The sequence below is a fragment of the Scyliorhinus torazame genome, chromosome 7 (genome assembly GCF_047496885.1).
Source record: "Scyliorhinus torazame isolate Kashiwa2021f chromosome 7, sScyTor2.1, whole genome shotgun sequence".
Lineage (NCBI taxonomy): Eukaryota > Metazoa > Chordata > Chondrichthyes > Carcharhiniformes > Scyliorhinidae > Scyliorhinus > Scyliorhinus torazame.
In genome coordinates this window covers 184,735,296-184,759,010 of record NC_092713.1, presented here as the reverse complement: position 1 = coordinate 184,759,010, position 23,715 = coordinate 184,735,296, and the positions used below count along the sequence as shown (strand labels likewise).

General features: G+C 46.3%; 1 protein-coding gene across 1 annotated transcript; it reads left to right on the top strand.

The window, feature by feature from the left end:
* The first annotated feature begins 2,498 nt into the window (after positions 1-2,498).
* On the top strand, positions 2,499-15,099 carry LOC140426735 (nucleophosmin-like). The gene is made up of 11 exons (XM_072511857.1): positions 2,499-2,656; positions 4,136-4,218; positions 5,034-5,153; positions 5,892-5,985; positions 7,259-7,392; positions 8,269-8,303; positions 8,698-8,749; positions 11,626-11,730; positions 12,950-13,048; positions 13,780-13,854; positions 14,980-15,099. The coding sequence occupies exons 1-11, from the start codon at positions 2,599-2,601 to the stop codon at positions 15,025-15,027; spliced, it is 903 nt and encodes a 300-aa protein (XP_072367958.1). The 5' UTR covers positions 2,499-2,598; the 3' UTR covers positions 15,028-15,099.
* Positions 15,100-23,715: the final 8,616 nt, after the last annotated feature.

Genomic DNA, 23,715 nt, shown 5'->3' with positions numbered 1-23,715 from the left:
AGATTTGGACAGCAATTAAAATTAAGCTTGGGGGATGAGGAGGAAGCACTCCTGCTCTTTGGGCTTCATAAGCAATGCTGTTCCTTTTCCCTGAAGCTGTCCTCGCCTCTCTTCTGTGGCAAGGTTGCTCTCGGCTCAGGAAATCCAATGTAGGTTTAAACTATTGAGTTCTGATAAAAGGTCATTGACCCAACGATAACTCTGTTACACTTATGCCAAATTTCTAGCATCCACACCATTTTGCCAATCTTGTCCACGATACCAGGAGTAACTCCCCAGAAAAGTGCGGTGGGATCTTTTACATTGACCTGAAAGAACATAAGAACCAAGAGTCGGAATAGGCAATTCAGCCTCTCAAGCCTGCTCCACCATTCAATACGATCATGGTTGATCTCCTTTCAGCCTCAACTCCACATTCTGGCCCATTCTCCTTAACCCTTCATTCCATTACTAATTAAAAATCTGTCTATCGCCTCCTTAAATTTACTCAATGTTCCGGCATCCACTGCACTCTGGGGTAGTGAATTCCACAGATTCACGACCCTTTGGGAAAAGTAATTTCTCCTCATCTCGGTTTTAATTCTGCTGCACTTTATCCTAAAACTAAAAAAAAGACCTCTCGTTTTAGATTGCCCCAATCTAGGTTTACATCTACTTTGTCAATACTTTTTATCATCTTATGAACCGCAATTTCAATTAGATCTCTCATTCTTCTAAACTCAAGAGTATAAACTGCTCAATCTTTCTTCACAAGACAAATCCCAAAGCTCTGGAATCAATCTGGCAAACCTCCTCTGAACTGCCTCTAAAAGCAACCACATCCCTCTTCAAATAAGGGGACTAAAACTGTACTCGAAGGTGCGGTCTTACCAATGCCTTGTAGTTGCAGCAACACTTCCCTATTTTTATTCCTTCAGCTACAAATGCAAAATTCTATTTGAATCATAGAATTTACAGTGCAGAAGGAAGCCATTCCGCCCATCGAGTCTGCACCAACCTTTGGAAATAGCACCCCATTTAAGCCCACACAAATAACCCAGTAAGCCTACACCAAATCTTTTTGGGCAATTTAGCATGGCCAATCCACCTAACCTGCACAACTTTGGAATGTGGGAGGAAACCGGAGCACCCGGACGAAACCCACACAGGCACAGGAAGGACGTGCAGACTCCACACAGACAGCGACACAAGCCGGGAATCGAACCTGAGACCCTGGAACTGTGACGCAACTGTGCTAACCACTGTGCTACCTGCTGGCCCAGGTAATAAGGAATTTGCCTTCCTTATCACCTGCCGTACCAGCATACTAGTTTTCTGAGATTCGTGCACTAGACACCCAGATCCGTCTGCACCAATGCACTCTGAAGTTTCTCTCCACTTAGATATGTTGCTTTTCCACTTTTCTAACCAAAACACATGACCTCACACTTATACATGTCAAACTCCATCTTCTAAAATTTGGCATACTCACCTAACCTATCTATATCCATTTAAATTTATTTCCACATTGCAACTTACTATCCCAACTATTTTAGTGTCCTCTGAAAATTTGGCTCTAGTGCCTTCTATCCCTATATCCAAATCATGAATATAAATTGTAAACAGTAGAAGGTGGATGTCACATTGCAGCTACATCAACCTCAACAGGCAGCACAAGTGGATAGCACTGTGGCTTCACAGCGCCAGGGTCCCAGGTTAGATTCTCCGCTGGGTCACTGTCTGTGCGGTGTCTACACGTTCTCCCTGTGTCTCTGTGGGTTTCCTCCCGGTGCTCCGCTTTCCTCCCACAGTCCAAAGACATGCAGGTTAAGTGGATTGGCCATAATAAATTGCCCTTAGTGACCAAAAAGGTTAGGAGGGGTTATTGGGTTACGGGGGTAGGGTGGAAGTGAGGGCTTAAGTGGGTCGGTGCAGACTTGATGGGCCGAATGGCCTCCTTCTGCACTGTATGTTCAACCTTGTTCCGCTTCCCCTCTTCACAGAGAGAAAAGGTATTAACTGTGACTACAGAATGCACAAGCAGCACTTAATAATACTCTGACTGAAATATCAAGAATGCCAAACCACTCTGAGCAGCTTGGCTCAACCATTCCAGATGACCAGACGTCATGTCGGCACTTCACGGCTCCAGCCCACGCGAGGCCTCAGTCTCACAAGGCGGCTAGGCCCCACATCCGGTGTCCTCTCCAGGCACCGGCCTGGCAGAAGGAGACACGTGGCCTGTGATTGACAGCTAGGCCGACGCTGCGGGGAGCCGGGGCTGCTGGCGGGGCTGGGCCAAGATGGCGGAGCTGCGGAGACAGGACTGTTAAAGGGCGGGGCTGTGAGGAGCAGGGCAGAGCGGAGGGGGCAGGTCTGTGTGAGGGACGGGTCTGCGGAGTGACGGGTCTGCGGAGTGACGCTCCCGAGGGGGCGGGGCGATGTGAGCAGTGCGGAGAGGACGGGGCTGCGGAGTGACGCTCCCGAGGGGGCGGGGCGATGTGAGCAGAGCGGAGGGGGCAGGGCTGCGGAGTGACGCTCTCGAGGGGGCGGGGCGATGTGAGAGCCGGGTATATCAAGCGGGCAACGAGTGGGCGCCGGCCCAGTGAGAGCAGCAAAATGGCGGATTGTGAGTTGGAGAGTGGAGCGCCCATGAGGCCGCAGAGCTTCTTGTTCGGTAAGAGCCGGGCCCGAGGCCCCGGGGAGGGAATCATGTCCACCGGAGTCTGGTATCTTCTCCCAGGATCAGTTTCTGGGCCAGGCACCGGCTCCCGATGCGGGGCTGCCGCCATGTGGATGGAAGTGGAGCCACGTGGTGGGGAAGCGGCCTCGGATCCCCGGCGCCAGGCAACGGGGGCGGGTAGCGGGAGTTGGGACTGTCACATCCCAGAGCAAGCGCTGGGAGAGTGGGTGTGCTGGAAACTTCCAGCGGACTTGAATTTAACAAATCTCGAAACCAATATTGAGGGAGAGAACGAAGAGGGAAGGACAGAACCGTTCGCCTGCCTGCAGGCAGAGACTGTTGACCTGTATAAACTATTCTGTAGCACGTGGTCCGATTAGCATTCCAGTCAGCACGGGTTCACAAGGCTACTAAAATGGAGCCAGTGAAATCAGAGTTTCCCAAAACATTCGATAAGGCCCTGCATAAAAGCTGGTTGTTTAGGTGAGTAGGGTAGTAACGGGTTATCGGTTCTGAGAATGTGCGAGTCGACAGAAAAATATCGATTTATGTGCTGTAACAAGTGGGTGCTTTGCCCTCAGCAAGCAATTCTGTAAGTAATTCTGCAGTCTTACTACAATTAGGGCAGCCCTAAGGCTGCAACTACAGTACAGTGTACTTTTTTGATATCTAAACATATCACACTTAATTAATTATTTTTAAAAATAAATTGAGTTGACAATTTTTTTCCAATTAAGAGGCAATTTAGTGTGGCCAATCCACCTAACTGCACATCTTTTGGGTTGCGGGGTGAAACCCAGGCAGACACGAGGGGAATGTGCAAACTCCACATGGACAGTGGTCCAGGGCTGGGATTTGAACCTGGGTCCTCAGTGCTGTAGGCAGCAGTGCTAACCACTGTGCCACGTGCCACCCTCACACATAATTTATAGTGAGTGCAACAAAGGTCTACCAGGCTTGGTATGGATATTGTCCTTTAAGGATAGATTGAGTATGTTAGGGCCATATTCCCTGGAGATCAGAAGCATGAGAGGTGATTTAATTTAAATACAACATTGACTGGCAACAGCCCTTGAAATCTAACGGAGGAAATCGTCACTGGACCCTGTAATGTAACTGAGGGGATCTCTACTGAATCCTGGAATGTAACTGAGGGAATCTACACCACATCCTGTAATGTAGCCGAGGGGATCACCATTGAATCCTGGAATGCTGAGGGAATCTACACTGGATCCTGTAGTGTACCTGAGGGGGTCGCCACTGTATCCTGGAATGTAACTGAGGGGGGAATTTCCATTAAATCCTGTAATGTAACCGGGGGCATCTACACGGGATCCTGTAATGAGACAACTTACACTAACTGAATTGCTGCTATATCAGGATGATGGTGAGAGTTACTTTTCTGTTTGAAGGTTTGCTGTATTGTCTTTATATCATTACTTTATTCACTGACTGTCATTTGTCTCTCTTCAGGATGTGAACTCCAAGCAGGTGAGAAAGAATACAAGATGGAAGTGGATGACGATGAGTCTGAGCATCAGCTTTCTTTGAGAACGGTAAGTGTTTGTTAGCTGTTTCACATTATTGACCGTCTGTCGAAAACATGCACAGAACTGTACCAAATAAAGACTGCCCTGTATCTGTAGCAGGATTTTAGTTCAGAGCAGCAGGTTTTAACAAGCTTGGGGGGGTTGATTCCTACTAATATTGCTGTACTGGCTGGAAATCTGCATGAAATAGAATCTGCACTGACACTCTGAAAGAGCACCCTGTCTAGGGTCAGTCCCCAACCTATCCCAGTAACCTCACTTAACCTATTCGATACTAAGGGAAAGCTTAGCATGACTAATTCACCTAACCTGCACATCTTTGGACTGTGGGAGGAGACTGGCGCACCTGGAAGAAACCCATGCAGACACTGGGGGAAACCGGAGGCTGGAAATGAACCCGGTGCCTGCTATTGTAAGGAGCAGTGCTAACCACTGTGCCACCATGCTGCATGTTGAAGATGGGTGTGTGAAGGTTGCAAGGAAGTGGATACTGGAATTGTGCAGGTGGTCGGTTTTAGCATTGTTGCAGAACTTTTTGAACACTTATCCTTCACAATTGTATGCATTTTATGTGAACACAGTGGTATACGTATTGTTCCTAATGTTTTTCAACAGATGCTGTTTATTGGCCAGCACTTATCCCAATTTAGTTTTTTAAAACATTTATCCCAAAGGGAACTGAAGTAAAATATCAGTTTCAGTTTTGATCTGCATGTTAAACCGAGTGCAGTTTTGTATCAATGATTGCATTTGGTGATTTCTAGTATGACAGCTTCTTAATCTCTATGTTCATGGCGCTGCCTCTGATTGGATTTTTCCAGGTTTGCCTTGGTGTTGGTGCAAATGAAGACTTGCACCTGGTCGAAGCAGAAGCCTTAAATGCTGAAGGCAAGAACATGAAGATCACTTTGGCTGCTCTGAAGTTGTCGGTACAGCCAACAGTAAGTAATGGGCCAAATGTCGAACTCTGGGAAAAACGTGTGATGGTTACAATTTGGGTCAGTGCAATATATTTCATATCAGACTCTTAGAATAAACTCGGAGCTGTTTGCAATATTAATTTGGCTGCCTCCTAAAAGAAAGGGAACCTGCATTTATATATCGCCTTTCAAAACATCAGGATATCCCAAACCTCTTTACAGGCAGTTGGGTGTTTTGGAATGTAGTCCTGTTTCAACATAGGAAATACAACAGTCAATTTGCTTGGGATGGTCACAGATCCCATGAAAGAATGAAGCAATAAATTACTAAGGTGTTGCTCGACCACTTAGGCACAATACTCGGGAGCCTCTTTCACATTTAAGTTTAATTAAATATGCTCATTACTTTGCATTTATTGAGCAGCTATTAACTGATCCAGTGCCGTGACATCTGGCGATAAAGCTCTTGTACTAAAAGCTAACGTTTCAAGCCCTTGATGCTGCGTCAAAGTTCACACATCCCACACGTCCAACCAAGTGTACCTCGAAAGATGTTACCTGAACTATGACTTGTTCTGTCTTCAGATTGGCCAGAAATGGCCTGTAGACCACAATGCGGATAACAAAAAGCTAATGATGGGTTGAGTGCCCTGAGCAGCTAGAAACATGTATTGTGCAGGGATCTTATGGGTGTTGCTGAATTTACACAGCAGAAACATTTTCTTTCCTAGTGACCTTTACTTTTTTGTTTTATTCCAGGTTAGTTTGGGAGGATTTGAAATCACACCACCTGTGACATTCCGGCTGAAATCTGGAGATGGTCCTGTGTACATCAGTGGCCAACACCTCATTGGTAAGTGGGCACCAAAGTGCTGAAAGTTTGAGAGGACAGGGAGTGAGATTATTCAAATCTGAGCCATCAGCTTGAAAGTTAGGGTGTGGGAACACTGGTGGAATTAAAATCAATCCTGGAAACACTTGGGGACTATGTGGAGAGACAACGCTGTGTTTAATGTTTCTGTTCTAATGTTCAGTTAGCAGCATTGTCAGATGCTGCTGATTGGAGACAGTGGTGCCTGTGTTTACACAGGCATTCGAATGGTAGTGATTTCATGAACTGAAGAGCTGTCCCTGTTTTTTATATTAAAACACTGAAACCTATGGTGATAGCTATGTTTCCAGTGTATCTCGGTATGAAGATCAGGATTCCTACCTGTGTTGAACGTGTTTTCTAAAAGTGATTGATATTGGTAGAGAATGGGTAGACATGGTTCCATACAGGAGCTTCCATCTTGCCCTTGATTGTAGAACTGCTTCTTGGTAAATGAAAAAGCCCTGGGGAAAATTGATGTACAGAGAGTGTTCAGGTCCATTGTATCCTGAAGGTGGCTGCGCAGGTCGATAGAATGGTCAAGAAGGCATACGGCATGCTTTCCTTCATCGGAAGGGGTATTGAGTACAAGGGTTGGAAGGTCATGTCACAGTTGTATAAGACTTTGGTTCGGCCACATTTGGAATACTGCATACAGTTCTGGTCGCCACATTGCCAAAAGGATGTGGATGCTTTGGAGAAGGTGCAGAGGAGATTCACCAGGATGTTGCCTGGTATGGAGCTATGAAGAGAGGTTGAGTAGATTAGGATTATTTTCACTAGAAAGATGGAGGTTGAGGGGGGGACCTCATTGAGGTCTACAAAATCATGAGAGGTATAGACAGGGTAGATAGCAAGAAGCTTTTTCCCAGAGTGGGGGACTCTATTACTAGGGGTCACGAGTTCAAGGTGAGAGGGGAAAAGTTTAAGGGAGATATGCGTGGAAAGTTCTTTACGCAGAGGGTGGTGGGTGCCTGGAACGCATTGCCAGTGGAGGTGGTTGAGGCGTGCACGATAGTGTCATTTAAGTGGTATCTAGACAGATACATGAATGGGCAGAGAGCAGAGAGATACAGATCCGTAGAAAATAGGCAACAGTTTTAGATAGAGGATCTGGATCGGCGAAGGCCTGTTCCTGGGCTGTATTTGTTCTTTGGGTTGTGTTGCGGCTTCTGTAAGTGCAGGTCTGGGGCAGTCAGGCGACTTTAAGGCGAAGACCAGGGCTACTTCAATTCCTTTCTTCTTGTGTTTGAAGCATTGGATGATGAAGACTTGGACTCGGATGACGATGATTTGGAATCGGATGATGAGAATGCCAGCATGCTGAAGAACGCCACACCAAAAGCAGCACTAAAACGACCAGCTGCTGGGCAATCCAAAATAATGCAGGTCTGTGTATTCACTGATCAACAGTATGGTGGCAAATTTACCCGTCACTATTCTGGCAAGGCAAATTGCCCCTCTTTGTTTTTTTCCGCACAGCTTCTTCATTGGGGTAGCACAGTGGTTAACACAGTTGCTTCACAGCTCCAGGGTCCCAGGTTCGATTCCCAGCTTGGGTCACTATCTGTGTGGAGCCTGCACGTTGTCCCCGTGCCTGCGTTGGTTTCCTCCAGGTGCTCTGGTTTCCTCCCACAGTACAAAGATGTGCGGGTTAGGTGGATTAGCCATGCTAAATTGCCCTTACCGTCCAAAAAGGTTAAGTGTGTTTACTGGGTTACGGGGGTAGGGTGGAGGTGTGGGCTTGAGTAGGGTGCTCTTTCCAAGGGCCGGTGCAGACTCGATGGGCCAAATGACCTCCTGCACTGTAGATTCTATGATTGTGGGTCATTGTGGCTTGTATTTGATACATGAGCGAATTCAAAGCATCATGAACTTGCGTGCCGCCATTTTGTCTGATGGGCATCAGGAAACTCAAATCGCTCCCAGAGTAATGTAAACTGTGTCCATTGACATTATCTGTGCATTTGTAGGCACTGAAGATTTGAACAGAAGTTCCTGTCCAGGTTGAAATTACCAGATGATGTTTGAGTGGATCTCACCCTCACAACTGCAAAATGCACGCTGGGTGGATTGGCCACGCTAAATTGCCCCTTGGAAAAAATAATTGGTTACTTTAAATTTATATTAAAAAGATAAATGACCAGATAAGTGCTTTCCTTCCTTGTTAGTTTTTTCCCTGCCCCCACCTCCCCCTTCATGGGTTGCAGTTGCAGCAGTAAATATTAGTCATGCTAACCTAAAACTTTTCTTTTTGTTCAACAGAAAAAAATGAAAGTGGAAGACTCTGACGATGATGAGTGAGTATTGATGTTTTTTTGTGGCTTTAGTTGGAAGTATTGTAGAGTCTCTGGTGAAGTACTTGACCTGTCTTGTTCCTGACGTGAACTGACAGCAGCACTGAAGAAGATGAAATAAGAACTGAGGAGGAAAAATTCAACTGATGAAGTTTAGTAAAGAATTTACAACCTAGCGTTCAATTCTTTAGGAATCCTGATGTTTATCTGCTGCAGTATTTGAAAGCTGAGCTTAATATCAATGATGTAGATACTCCGAGACAAAGATTTGCGACAGACCTGTCTGACAACACTGTTAATGCATTGGAATGTATCTTTCTAGTGTAAGAACTGTACAGTGCATGAAAATGTGACCTGGGAGTTGACTGTCTCACTAAAGGAGGTTTCTTTATTCTAGTGAGGATGATGATGAGGAGGAGGACATGACCCCAGCAAAAAAAGTAAAGCAGGTAAATGACATTCATGGGAGCTAAAAACAGTGACCCATGGAGACTGTACTGGCAAATCCATAGAATCCCCATAGTGCAGGAGGAGGCTATTTGGCACATTGTGTCTGCACCGACTCTCTGAAAGAGCACTCTACTTAGGTCCACTCACCCATCCTATCCCCATAACCCCATCTAACCTGAACATCTTTGGACATTGTGACTGTCAAAGTATATAATTTATGGAAGAGCCAACCAGACCATTCTCAAAAGGGTGACAGGAACCGGGAAAAAAGTAGTTTATGCTAGAAATAGAGGTGTACTGCACAGAAAAGGCACGTTGGCCCATCACACCTGCTCTGGTCCAAAACAATCTTTTATTCTAATCCCATTTTCCAGCACTTGGCCCATAGCCTTGTATGCCTTGGCATTGCAAGTGTACATCTGAATGTTCTGGGATCTGCTATCAGTGCTATCACAACCCTCCTATAATGTGGATTCCAGAGCTGCACCCAATACTCCAGCTGTGGCCTAATCAACTTTTTGTACAGTTCCAGCATACCCTCCCAGCTCTTCAATTCTATGCCTTGGTTGATAAAGGCAAGTATACCATATGCCTTCTTAACTACTGTACCCACCTGCTCTGCTACCTTAAGGGATCGGTGTACATGCACACCAAGCTCCTTCTGATCCTTGGTGTTTCCCAGAGTCCTACCATTATCATGTTACCCTTGCTTTGTTTGTCGTGCCCAAGTGCATCACCTCATACTTATCATAGATTATCATAGAATTTACAGTGCAGAAGGAGGCCATTCGGCCCATCGAGTCTGCATCGGCTCTTGGAAAGAGCACCCTACCCAAGGTCAACATCTCCACCATAACCCAGTGACCCCACCCAACATTAAGGGCAATTGTGGTTATTAACGACAATTTATCATGGCCAATCCACCTAACCTGCACATCTTTGGACTGTGGGATCAGGTTGAATTCCATTTGCCACTGATCAGCCCATTTGACCAACCTATCTACATCCTCCTGTAATCTAAGCCTATCCTCCTCACTATTTACCACCCCGCCAATTTTCGTATCATCCACAAACTTAATGATAAACCCTCCTACATTCATGTCAATCATTTATATAAATCACAAACAGCAAGGGCCTCAACACTGATCCGAGAAGGAACCCGCTGCGCACATGATTCTAGTCAGAAAAACACCCCTCGACCATCGCCGTCTGCTTCCTGCCACTTGGCCAATTCTGGGTCCAAATTTCCTTGGATCCCATGGGCTCTTGATTTCGCTTTGGATCCCATGGGCTCTTATCTTTGCTATCAGACTCCCATGTGTGACCTTCTCAAAAGCTTTGCTAAAGACTAAGTAGACTACATCAAATGTATTGCCCTCATCTACACACCTGGTCACCTCTTCGACATGACCTCTCCTTAATAACCGCCATGCTAACCATTTTTGATTAATTCCTGCATCTCCAAATGTAAATTAAGTCTGTATCTCCGAATTGCTTCCAATAGTTTCCCCACCACTGAGGTTAGACTGACTGGCCTGTAGTTTCCTGGTTTATCCCTTCTTCAATAATGGTATCACATTGGCTATCCAGTCCTCCTGGCACTTCCTGTGGCCAGAGAGAAATTGAAAATTATGCCAGTTGCTGTTTCTTCCCAAGCCTCACCCAACAGCCTGGGATAAATTTCATGTGGCTGTGGAGATTTTCCTACTTTTAAACATTACAGACCACTCAGAACCTCCACGGTCTACGTTAATTTATTTAATTTTATCACAGTCCTTCACATGATTTCTATACCCATACTTCCCCTCTCACTGGTGAACACCGACACAAAGTATTCATTCCGAACCCTGGCTATGTCCTCTGGCTCCCCAGACAAATTACTGTTGTGGTCCTTAATAGGCCCTACCCGTTCCCTAATTATCCTATGATGTGGAGATGCCGGCTTTGGACTGGGGTGAGCACAGTAAGAAGTCTTACAACACCAGGTTAAAGTCCAACAGGTTTGTTTCAAACACTAGCTTTCGGAGCACTGCCCCTTCCTCAGGAGGAAGGAGCAGTGCTCCGAAAGCTAGTGTTTGAAACAAACCTGTTGGACTTTAACCTTGTGTTGTAAGACTTCTTACTAATTATCCTAAATCAGGATTGATTGTTTTTTTGCTCGACAATGCACTGGGGGCCAAGGTGAATGGCTGGAGTTGAGATGCTGATCCGCCATAATCACATTGAATCGTAGAACAACCTGAAGATGCTGACTGGTCCACACCTGTTCCTGGGTCAGGATCCAGTTGGGGAAACTGGACAAAAATATTTTGTGGTTGAATTAATAATGAGGCCACATTATGATTAACCCCAGGTGTTTTATAACCACCTACATTCATATAGTACCTTGACATTAAAATAAACTGTCAAGTTGCTTCGCAGGGGTATAATCTTGACAAAAGTTGAGTCCATGGAATGAGCTATTGTGAAAGGATGGAGGTGTGGTGGGGTGGCGTTCTTCATTGGTTTTAAAAGGAGGCAGACAAAGGGGTCTATGCAGGGTATTCCACACCATGGGTCCTCAATGACATGAGTGGTGAGATGAGGGACGTTGAGTGTCTTTAAGACAGAAGTCGATAAATTCTTGATTTCTCAAGGAATTAAGGGCTATGGAGAGAGAGCGGGTAAATGGAGTTGAAATCAGCCATGATTGAATGGTGGAGTGGACTCGATGGGCCGAATGGCCTTACTTCCGCTCCTATGTCTTATGGTCTTAGGGATACTGAAGAGACGGGAGTTGGAAAATCAGACAGTAGGTGAAACTACCTACTTTCTGGTTTAATAACTACCGGAAAGCTCCAAGGATAATAGTTATTTTCTCCAATTGTGTTTTCAGCCTCTTCAGAAAACTCCACTCAAGGCTACCCCTGGATCAAAGGGGAATCCCAGCCAAAACGGCAAAACGCCGACCAAATCCACACCAGCTAACAAGCAGTCAAAGGTTAGTGACCGTTATCCACTAGTTTGGAGTGTTGCTTCTTCCATCCGACCTGTCTTAACAGATGTTGGATAGCAGTTTTCTGTTGAGAGGTAATTGTATGTGGATTTCAGGCAGAATTTAGTTGCATTTCAGCTGTTGCTTTACACTGACTTCATTATACTATATACTACAAATTTAGAGTTTTGTGTATAATTAACATGCTTTGTGGAGTTACAAGATCAGAAGCTGGAAATGTAATGTTTGAGCTGCTCATCTCCTGAAGGCCTGGCCACTATCTACAAGGCATAAGTGAGGAGTGTGATGGGATACTCCCCACTGCTTTTCTGGATGCACCTCCAGCAACCTCCGAGCCCATCTGCAATCTAGGGCAAAGCCTGTCTGATTGATATCCCATTGACCACCGTACTGTGCAGCAACTCACCAAGGCTCCTGAGACAGCACCATGACCATTGACCACTGCCACCTAGAAATACAAGGGCAGCAGGCACATGGGAAGACCGCCACCTCCAACTTTTTCACCAAGCCTCACCATCCTGACTGGACTATATTGATTTTCCTTCACTGTCAGTGGGTCAAAATCCTGGGAATGCCCTCTCTAACAGCATTGTGGGTATACCTACACTATAGGGACTTGCAACAGTTCAAGAAGGTGACTCCACCTCCTCTTCAAGGGGCACCTAATGTGCAATGAATACTGGCCTAGTCAGATGGCTCCCACATACCATGAATACCAGAAAAAGCTACAGCAGGAAATGTTTTGTGTCTCCGGTCCAAAGATCACTGCTCTGTAGTCTTTCACCATCAAAATTTAAATTAAAAAAAAATAAATAAAATAAAAAAAATTAAGGATCCAATTAAGGGGCAATTTAGCGTGGCCAATTCATCTACCCTGGGTGGGTTGAGGGGTGAAACCCACGCAAACACGGAGTAAATGTGCGAACCCCACATGGACAGTGACCCAGATCCGGAATCGAACCTGGGACTTTGGCGTCATGAGACAGCAATGCTAACCACTGCGCCACCAACCATCAAGATAATGTGATGTGGGGAAAGTACTTGTGTTGCCTTGTGTAAAATTCATTTCCTCTTGTAACCCAAATGCTGAACTGCAGGTGACTGGAGGACAGAATTCTTTAGCTCTGTGCCTGTCTGTGTGGAGTAAATGGTGGTGTTATTTTTCTTGAGACGTGCTGTGCTCACTGTTTGCTTTTCTCTTCAGACACCAGAATCCAGCAGCAAACCCAAGATCCCCAAAACTCCGAAGACCCCAATGACTGTTGAAGATATCAAAGCAAAGCTGAAGACTTCAGTGGAGAAAGTGAGTAGAGAAACCTGCACCAACTCGAGCGCTGGCAATATAGTCAGCTTTCAATGGGGAATCTGACCTTGTGCAAAACATCATGTAGAATTCAGAAAGCATTGGAAGACATGAGCCTGTTCTGCTTTTGTGTTCAACATTGCTTCTCAGGATAACTGGCTCATTAAGATTGGGTTTTTACATTAACGTCCAGCATAGTGACCATTCCTCATTTAGCTAGGCACTGGCTGCATTACAGCTGGACTCTATCCTTTTTACCCTTGTGTACCCTTGCATTGTGGGGATTAGAAATCTGTTAATTCCCTTATGGTGAAATGTTTGGGCAATTAAATTCTCCTTTTCATTGCTAGGATCAGATAGTGGCTCAGAATAGAATCCAAGTGTTCAACATTGAGTAGTATGATACAAGTGTATAGTGGGAAAGGTTCAATTGGTACATTCAGTAACAAACTGAGCCTGAAAAGTAATTGGCAATAGAATCAGTCGGGAGCGTAGAATGTTTACAGCGAGTTAAGATGTAATATGCAGTGCCTCAACCATAGAGCATTTGCAGAACTATAGAGTGACCGACTAAATGGTGTTCTGTAAGATTCAGCTGCTAAGATGTGAGCACTGTCTTGTTTCATCCCATCACTCATTAAATATAAGGATGGGGAGTAATTGTTTATCCAGAAGTTCAGATTCACTGTTGTGCATGCGCTGAAATCACTCTGCATCTCTTTTCTCCACAGGGTGTTGGTCTGCCCAAACTGGAGCCAAAGTTTATAAACTACCTTAAACATGGCTTCAGGATAGAGGACCCAAAGGTGAGTGTTTGATGTTGGGCTTGTTCATTATTATTTTTCATTCCATGCTGACATGCTATCCTTTTTAAAAAATAAATTTAGAGTACCCAATTAATTTTTTCCAATTGAGGGGCAATTTAGAGTGGCCAATCCACCTACCTGCACATCTTTGGGTTGTGGGGGCGAAACCCATGCAAGCACGGGGAGAATGTACAAACTCCACATGGACAGTGACCCAGAACCAGGATCGAATCTGGGACCTCTGCCGTAAGGCAGCAATGCTAACCACTGCGCCACCATGCTGCCCTCTGACATGCTATCCTTGTAGCAACTTCTTATTGCAGTTTGTTACTTGCTTCTCAGCTATTGTGTTGAACTTGGCTGTTGTGATTGTGAATGCAGCTCTTATCCTGTGCACTGGGATTATCTGTTACTGCTCATTGGGATAAATGTGAAGTCTGGCAGCAGCATTGTTCATATTCATAGTGCCTTAATCCAACAAGGTTGGGCAGAGCAGCATAATTGAAATTGTGCAGATGCTGGAAATGTGGACAAACAGAAAATGCTGGGAATACTCAGCTGTTCAGGCAGCATCTGTGGAAAGAAAAAGCAGTTAATGCTTCCGGCCGGAGTCTGCATCAGAACTGAGGAAAGATAGAAAAATTAATATTTTTAAGCAAGTGAGCATGAGCTTCAAATTGGCCAGTGAGTATTGCCCAGTATTAGCTGCTGGGATGGAACTCTTTTTAAAAAAAATTTAAAGTACCCAATTCATTTTTTTCCAATTAGGGGGCAATTTAGTGTGACCAATATAACTACCCAGCACATCTTTGGGTTGTGAGGGTGAGACCCACACAGCCATGAACTCCATTGCTTTGTAATGGTGGGCGGCACAGTGGTTAGCACTGCTGCGTCACGGAGCCAGTGACCCGGGCTCAATTCTGGCCTTGGGTGACTGTCTGTGTAGAGTCCTCACTTTCTCCTTATGTCTCTGGGCGATTTAGCGTGGCCAATCCACCTACCCTGTACATCTTTGGGTTGTGGAGTTGAGACCCATATAAAAACCAGCGTAGACGTGTTGGAGTGTATACTTTGTTTCTGTGCTGCAAAACTCTGCAAGGTATTAACCCTATTTTTGTTTTCCAGATCATCAAAGAGCTTTGGGCATGGAGGCAAACAGTGGATGGGAAGTAGGGAGAAGAATTTTATCTGCAGGAATCGGTTTACATGCATTTGTCATTGTAAATAAACCAGTTTGTTATACAATTCTGCCTTATTGCACTCCAATGCTTTCCACTCCTATGGAGATCAGTCTACACAGGATGATTGGGATTTGGTGGGAATTAGGGTCCAGGCAGAAAATCTTTGAGCTAAAGCTGACCAGGTGGAAGATGGGAGGCCAGGACCGTTCGAATAGTTGAGTCTGGAGTAACAAGAGCACGGCCGAGGTTTTCAGCCCAGTTTGGTAGCGACTGCAATATTATAGAGTTGGAAATAGATTATCTTGTTGGGTGACAAGGTAAAAGGTGTGTGGCTCATTTAGCTGCATAGTGGACAGGGAGAGGGATGGGGTTCGCTGACAGGGGAATGGGAATGAAGTTTCCCTTTATCCCCACCCTTTTATTGAGAAATATCATTTGATCCAGTACTAAATCCATAACCATCACTGCCACAGCTCCACTATAGATAGTTCTAATATCCCTGGTTATCTCCATTCCATCTTGAAGATATGCAAGATGCAAAATAAAACGAGCTCTGTACCTGTTGCCTTACAGACCATAACATTCAATTATCTCCAGCTTCGATGTTCCCCCTTTTTCACCTAGGCAAATGTGTAGTCAAGAAAGAATAGTAAGAAGTCTTACAACACAAGGTTAAAGTCCAACGGGTTTGTTTCAAATCACTAGCTTTTGGAGCACTGCTCCTTCCTCAGGTGAAAGAAGAGGTAGGTTCCAGAAACATATGGACAAAGTCAAAGATGCAAGATGATACTTTGAATGCGAGCATTTACAGGTAATTATGTCTTTACCGATCCAGAGAGAGGGGTAATCCCAGGTTAAAGAGGTGTGAATTGTCTCAAATTAGGACAGTTGGTAGGATTTTGCAAGCCCAGGCCAGGGGGTGGGTCAATGTAATGTGCAAACAATACACCTAGGAATGGAGCTCTGGGGTTGGGTTCCTGGTCTGCAGAGTTGCAATCAGCACAGCATAAGATATTGTCTCCACCTCCTGAGACCTCATTGGTTGAGGGCCAGAGAACCTGGTAAGGTGAGATGAGGGGTACAAAGATTGACCACCAATACCCTCCCCAGCCAAGACTCGCAGAGGGAGCAAAATAGGTGGGACAATCGACAGAAGGAAGCAGTGTGCGAGACCCACTTTTGCAGATAAAGGCCCTGAGGAATTGAGACTCAAAATCGGACCTGCAGTTTGACTGCTTCCATTGGCTCATTTTAAGGATTAAGAATTTTGGGATCATTTCGTGTAAAGAGGTTAGGGAGTTGAGACATGACAGTTCCTGGACTATCTTGCATGTGGATTCATCTATTGCTCTCCATGGACCTGATTAGCAAGCCCAGAAAATGCACTTTCCTTGGCCCTGATTTTGGCCATTACCCTTAATCTAGCCCATTCAATAATTAACAATTTGTGTAAAAGTCCTGCTTCCTGTCGACAACAGTGTGTTGTCTACATTTTGGAAAGTTCCAAGATTATATTCAAACATTGCAATCCATCAATAATCCTTGAAACCATTAGTACCAATTCTAACCTGATATTTAACCCACTGCCTTATTATTCAAGCTCATATCTCAACTTTAAATGTTTTTACAAGCAGTATATATCCATTAAGCTCTCGGGGGCTGCTTGATTTTTAGGTTAATTAGAAATGCTTTTAACTTGTAGATTCTCCCCGTGTTCGCATTGGGTTTCGCCCCCACACCCAAAGATGTGCAGGGTAGGTGGATTGGCCACTCTAAATTTAAAAAAAAAAAATTTAGGGTACCCAATTCATTTTTTCCAATTAAGGGGCAATTTATTGTGGCCATTAGGGCAGCACGGTAGCACAGTGGTTAGCACAATTGCTTCACAGCTCCAGGGTCCTAGGTTTGATTCCCGGCTTGAGTCACTATCTGTGCGGAGTCTGCATATTCTCCCCGTGTGTGCGTGGGTTTCCTCCCATAGTCCAAAGATGTGCGGGTTAGGTGGATTGGCCATGCTCAATTGCCCATAGTGTCCAAAATTGCCCTTAGTGTTGGGTGGGGTTTCTGGGTTATGGGGATACTGTGGAGGTGTGGACCTTGGGCAGGGTGCTCTTTCCAAGAGCCGGTGCAGACTCGATGGGTCGAATGGCCTCCTTCTGCACTGTAAATTCTATGAAAAAGAAAAAACCACCCACCCTGCACATCTTTGGGTTGTGGGGGCGAAACCCACGCAAACATGGGGAGAATGTGCAAACTCCACAAGGAAGAGCCGGGATCGAACCTGGAACCTCGGTGCCGTGAGGCAGCAGTGCTAACCACTGTGCCATCCCAGTCTTTCTTACTGTTGAAAATAAATACAACATGGTTGGCTGTGCTGCACTATTGCAGCTTCAAAAACAAAAACACTTTGTCAGGACCATTTGCACTGTTACTCGGAGGCAGGGAAAAGGAGAAAATATTCTAGCATGTTGAATGGAAATAGGAGGGGACAGAGCAAAAATCCTTTGTACATTCCAGAGGTAACTGCCAGACGGGAAGAGGAGCCATTGCAGGACATTCTCTGACTACAAAGTGCAGAGGAAGTGAAATCTGCCGCAGATAGGATGTTATGTTGGACAACAGTAGAGAGGCAGTGGGAGGAGGATCAACCGCAGGAGTCAACAGAGTCGAAGGTTGCTGATAAGGTTGAGGTGGGCTATTACACCAATGATTCAGGAAAAGGTTATAGGAGTTGAAAATATCTTCTATTTATTCTTTCACTGGATGTGGGTGTCAACAGCAAGGCCAACATTTTCCCATCCCTAACTGCCCTTGAGGCGAATGGTTTTCTAGGTTTTTCAGAGGGCAGTTAAAAGTCAAACTACATTTCTGTGAATCTGGAGTCACCTGTCAACCAGATAAAAGATGGCAGATTTCCTTCCCTGCAGTGAACCAGGTGGGTTTTTACAACAATCGACGATAGCTTCATGGTCATCATTACTCAGACGGGCTTTATGTTCCAGATTCATTCATTGAATTTAAATTCCGGGTTGGGAGTTTATTTTAAATTTTAGTGTACCCAATTTTTTCCCCCCAATTAAGTGCTTCGAGAGATTGGTCATGAAGCGCGTCAACTTAGTGCTATGTACTAAATACAAAGTACTGTACACACCACTCTCAGCATCAACAGGGCCGAGGTGGAGATGGTTGACAGCTTCAAATTCCATGGGGTGCACATCACCAAAAACCTGTCCTGATCCACCCACGTCAACGCTACCACCAAGAAAGCACAACAGCGCCAATACTTCCTCAGGAAACTAAGGAAATTTGGCATGCCCACACTAACTCTTAACAACTTTTACAAATGCACCATAGAAAGCATCCTATCTGGCTGCATCACAGCCTGGTATGGCACCTGCTCTGCCCAAGACCGCAAGAAACTTCAGAGAGTCGTGAACACAGCCCAGTCCATCTCACGAGCTTGCTTCCCATCCATTGACTCCATCTACACCTCACGCTGCCTGGGGAAAGCAGGCAGCATAATCAAATACCCCACCTGGCTTACTCACTCTTCCAACTTCTTCCATCGGGCAGGAGATACAAAAGTCTGAGAACACGCACTAACATTCAAAAACAACTTCTTCCCTGCTGTTACCAGATTCCTAAATGACGCTTTTATGGACTGACCTGATTAACACTACACTCCTGTATGATTCACCCAATGCCGGTGTCTATGTATTTACATTGTGTACCTTGTGTTGCCCTATTACGTATTTTATTTTATTTTATTTTCCTGTACTCAATGATCTATTTGAGTTGCTCACATAAATGTACTTTTCACTGTACCTCGGTACACATGAATAATCCAATAAGGAGCAATTTAGCATACCCAATCCACCTACCCTGCACATCTTTTGGTTGTGGGGGTGAAACTCACGCAGATATGGGGTGAATGTGCAAACTCCGCACAGACAGTAACCCGTGGCCAGGATTGAACCCGGGTCCTCAGCGCTGTAGGCAGCAGTGCTAACCACTGTGCCACCGTGCCACCCTCCCGTGGTGGGGATTTGAACCCATGTCCCTCGAGTCTGGGTCTCGGGATTACTAGTTTAGTGACATTACTACTATGCCAACATCGACTCCTACAAATCTTTTACACTTTGGTCTCAAACTGATTTAGTCAAACTATCAACCCAATTTGAACAAAAATAGAATCTGGAATCTATTGACCTGTAGAATGAGATTGGAGAATTGTTTATCTTCAATTTACAGTTCCATTTATTCAAATCAGTTATTGATCAACTCAAATACAGAGCAGTAATCAATTCCACCTCTATCTGAGACTACAGAAACTTGGTATATATAATTGAAAATAACTTCTTATTATCTATCAATAGTATTTTATTAAGAAATTATTGAAATTTGATTTTTTTCCCTCCAAAATGTAAATTCTGAATTAATTAATATATTTATTTGTTTATAATAAAGTCAGTTTTGAAGCATAGTGCTGTGTGGAATTATCCACATTGTGATGTGAGGGAAAATGGTTCCTTTAGTTTGAAACTGGCTCTTTGAGATAGTTTCAGTGCTGATACTGTCACAAAAGCTGAACAAACATCTCCCCCCCTCTATTATTGTTGAAAATAGACACCATGACTGGCTTGTATTATATTTCTGTAGCTTCAACAAAGATACTGCAGAAATATCAGAATGAGGGTTTATACCATTACTCTGGGATCCTCTGTGGGGAAATCAGGAACATGTTGCTGGAATTCCTGACCAGTCTTTGCTGGTTAAAGTGGCTGAGATTGAGATTGCTCCAACCTGACTCACCACTGCTGTCAGCCATCTATCAAACTCCTCTGTAAGTTTCATCACACTCTGATGATGAGCATCCAAAGCACGTGTAATAAACTTGCACACCAGGAACCTGCCACCAGTCCCTGTGAAAGAGGCACCAAGCCTGCAGCTGATTGACTCTATTACCTGCTGCCCGAGGACACTGTAATCTCTCTGTAATTTAACTCTTGGAGTACAGGTATCATTCTGGTAAATATGTGCTGCACTCTCTCCAAGGCTAATATATCCTTCCTAATGTGTATGATACCTGGATGAAAACCAATGAATACCTGAAGGAATGAAACACCACACTTGAAATAGACCATTTTCAATGCCAGAGAGGTTGATTGTCACATCATCTCATTAAAATACTACTTAGACTTTACTTAGTTTTCTGTAGGGAGTTTAGAGTTATAGGCGTGACCTAATGTCGCGTTGCGCTTAAGCAAGAGCGGGACGAGGCCGTTAGATCGTGGGAGAGGCTGAAAACGAGAGCCGTGCTGGGCGGTGATCGATTTGTGATCTAACCGGCCCGCTCCGGTTGCCGAAATCAGGAACCCGCTGTAGCGTGGTGAGAAACCAATAATCACCACGTAAGGCCAATCTCCATACAATTAATGGTAGCAACCCCCTATCTAACTGCCTCCCTTGCAGGGGTCGCGCGGGTGCCGATAAGTACACCTTTTAAAAAATGTGAAGCAGGCCGAATAGCTGCTGTGGGGATTCGAGGAGATGAGTAGCCACCTTCACTCCCGGGCAATGAGCCCGGGAACACTAGGGTCTCTGCCCCGCTGCTCGGAGGGGCGGTGGGGGAGCCCCCAGGGGGCCGGGTTCGGTCGGGGGTCCCACCATCAATGGTGGGGGTATGGAGCAGGGGGAGGGGATGCCCACCCATTGTCTGGGGAGAGGGGAAATCAGTGTCTGTGCCCGCGGGTCTACCATTCCACCCTCTGGATCATTTGTTCCCATTCTGGGGGAACCCCAACCCCGGCGTATCTGCCCACTAACCACCCATAACTTCCACTGACAGTAGCACGGTGGTGCAGTGGTTAGCACTGCTGTCTCAAGGCGCCAAGGACCTGGGTTCAATTTCGGCCCCAGGTCACTGTCCGTGTGGAATTTGCACATTCTCCTCATGTCTGCTTGGGTCTCACCCCCACAACCCAAAGATCTGCAGGGTATGGGATTGGCCACAATACGTTGCCCCATAATTGGAAAAATAAATAAAAATAACTGCGGAGGCCTCTGATGGCACAGCTAAAGGCTATTGCTAATTGGGAACTGGCAATTATAGTTAAGTGAGCACTTCAAAGCTCCCAAGTAGATTCCTGTGGGTGGGTGGGCCATCTAGCATGTGGGAGTTATTGCCTAGCATCCCAATCAGACCCTGATGCCTGGACACTGCCTGAACACTGCAGGAAGCAACACACACGTAGCAGCCAACAGCCGAACATCGAAGAGCTGGACCCCAGCACCGGGAACATTTTGGTGACCAGAGGGTGGGTGTGTGCACCGGGGAGGGGACCAGTGCCTGGTCCAGGTAACATGTGCATGTGTCTGGGGTACCCGGCTTGGTGTCCAGTGAGCAGGGGCCCTGCTGTGCCCATGGGTGCATGGGCTGGGCATGTCAGATGGCAGGTGGTGTTGGGGGGGAGGAGGTATGGCCATCTAGATTGGCCGCACGCAAAGGATAATGGGAATTATGGTCAGGTTAGGACACAGTGCATTGTGCAGAGGGAAACCAGACCTAACTGAAACTCACACCTGCTAAAGGTCAATCACCAATTTCCCCAGGACAATGGGACACAGATCGAAACATAGCAGCAGCAGCAGACTCGGGAGGGCCTATTTACCTGATTTGGGAGTGCCTTGGACAATAGCAGCTAGGACCCGCCCAGCCATCGAGGTACCCGCCCAAATTGGCCAGAATAGATTAGGGTGATCAAAACCCTATTGATCCATTGGATCCCGAGTTGGGACCGCCCATAAGAGCGCGAATGGTCGGGGGATAAGAAGAACTGAGCAACCAGTATTCGGCCTCTTGGGACCGACCTCTGCCTCACCAATCGCAGCATATCAATCAGCCAAGTTCAAGAACCCGCGATCGCTACCTGAAGGACGAGCCGCAGTCGAGAAGAACCTGACGACCTCCAGCCGCCACAAGTGAGGATCCAGATAAAGGCCTTATCTAACCTGCACAGAGCCGGTCACTTGGAAGTTAAGTAAAGGTCATTTCAATTGTTAGGTATAGTTTAATAAGTAGCTGCGTGTAGATTATTACGCATAGAACCAAACCTGTGTTTAATAATAAACTATAATTGAACTAATATACTGGTTGTGTGGTCATTTGTCCAATACAAGGAACGTACTTGCGTCTTGTGGTTCAGATAAAAGAGCAACAGAGGGCGGCAATGGGGACTGGAGGAACTCAGAGGGGGTGGCCGGCGACGACCCAAGGTGTACAGACGTCGCTGGTCTTTCGAACAGATGACGGACAGCTTGTGCCGCAGGAGACTCCATCTCAACATGGATATGGTGCGGCACCTGTGCCATGTCCTCGTGGACTTGACACCACGTGGAGGAGGATACCCGCTCCCGGTGGCCATCAAGGTCACTGCAGCCCTGAACTTTTACTCCTCAGTATCATTCCAGGCCTTGAGCGGGGACGTGTGTGGCATTTCATAAGCTACAGCCCACAAGTGTATCCGTGAGGTCACGGATGCCCTGTTTGCCCAGGCAGAAAACTACATAAACTTTGACATGGACCAGGCCCAACAGAATGCCTGGGCTACAGGATTCTCCACCATCGCAGGTGTGCCCCATATCCAGGAGGTAGTGGATGGCACGCATGCTGCCTTGCACTCACTAGGCCATCAAGGAGTGCCCAACATCAACAGGAAGGGGTTCTATTCCGTGAACGTCCAGCTCATGAGTGACCATCACATGGAGATCATGCACGTATGTGGATACTTCCCAGAGAGTGTGCACGACAGCTACATCCTGGGGCAGTTGGACATCCTGCCCTCTTCAATGACCACCTCAGGATGGCCGGTTGTCTCTTGGGGGATAGGCATACCCCCTGAGGACCTAGCTAATGACGCCAGTACGGAGGCCGGTTATGATGCGGAGACCCGATAGAATGAGGCACATGTAGCCACCCGGGTTATCATTGAACAATGCATCGGACTGATGAAAATGCGGTTCTGATGTTTCAACTGCTCTGATGGTGCACTGCAGTAAAACCCGGAGGTCGCCCACTTTGTGGTGGTCTGCTGTGCCCTCCACAACCTGGCACAGCAGCAGGGTGATATGCTGAAGGTGGAGGAGGAGGAACGTGTGGCCACCTCCGAGGAAGAGGAGGACGAGGGGGGGCTGGAGGACAGGGAGGCCCTCATACTCGCCCGCTTCACATAGGACATGGCCTCGCCCGTCATTCCCCCTGTCTTCCCACCACCCCCACCCCTCAGCCTTCCCCTCCCCTTCCCTCTTCTTCTTCCCCCCCGACCCTCCCTCTCCATCCCTCAGCTTTCCTCCTCCCTCCCATTACCCCCTCCCTCTCCGTCCCCCTCCCCCTCCTTTACCCCCTTGCCCCATCCCTAAGCCTTCCTCTCCCCCCTCCCTCTCTCTTCCCCTCTCCCTCCCTCTCTCTTCCCCTCCCCCTCCCACCCTATTCCACTCTCCCAGGGTCTGTGTCACATCACTCCAGGGTGGTGGAACTGTGTTGGCACTGTCAGCAAGTCACTGTCGAGGGCGGGGGATGATGATAACTCGCTGAGAGCTGAGCGCTAGTGCTCCTCAATCTAAATCATAGTCTGACTCATGCCTGTCTGCTGAGTGCTCGCTCACACCCATCACCTCCACA

Excerpts from the sequence above, each read along its gene's own strand:
- LOC140426735 (XM_072511857.1), top strand. The coding sequence starts at position 2,599 with ATGGCGGATTGTGAGTTGGAGAGTGGAGCGCCCATGAGGCCGCAGAGC. Across the intron at positions 5,154-5,891 it reads AGTTGTCGGTACAGCCAACA|GTTAGTTTGGGAGGATTTGA; the intron begins GTAAGTAATGGG and ends GTTTTATTCCAG. Across the intron at positions 5,986-7,258 it reads CAGTGGCCAACACCTCATTG|CATTGGATGATGAAGACTTG; the intron begins GTAAGTGGGCAC and ends TTGTGTTTGAAG.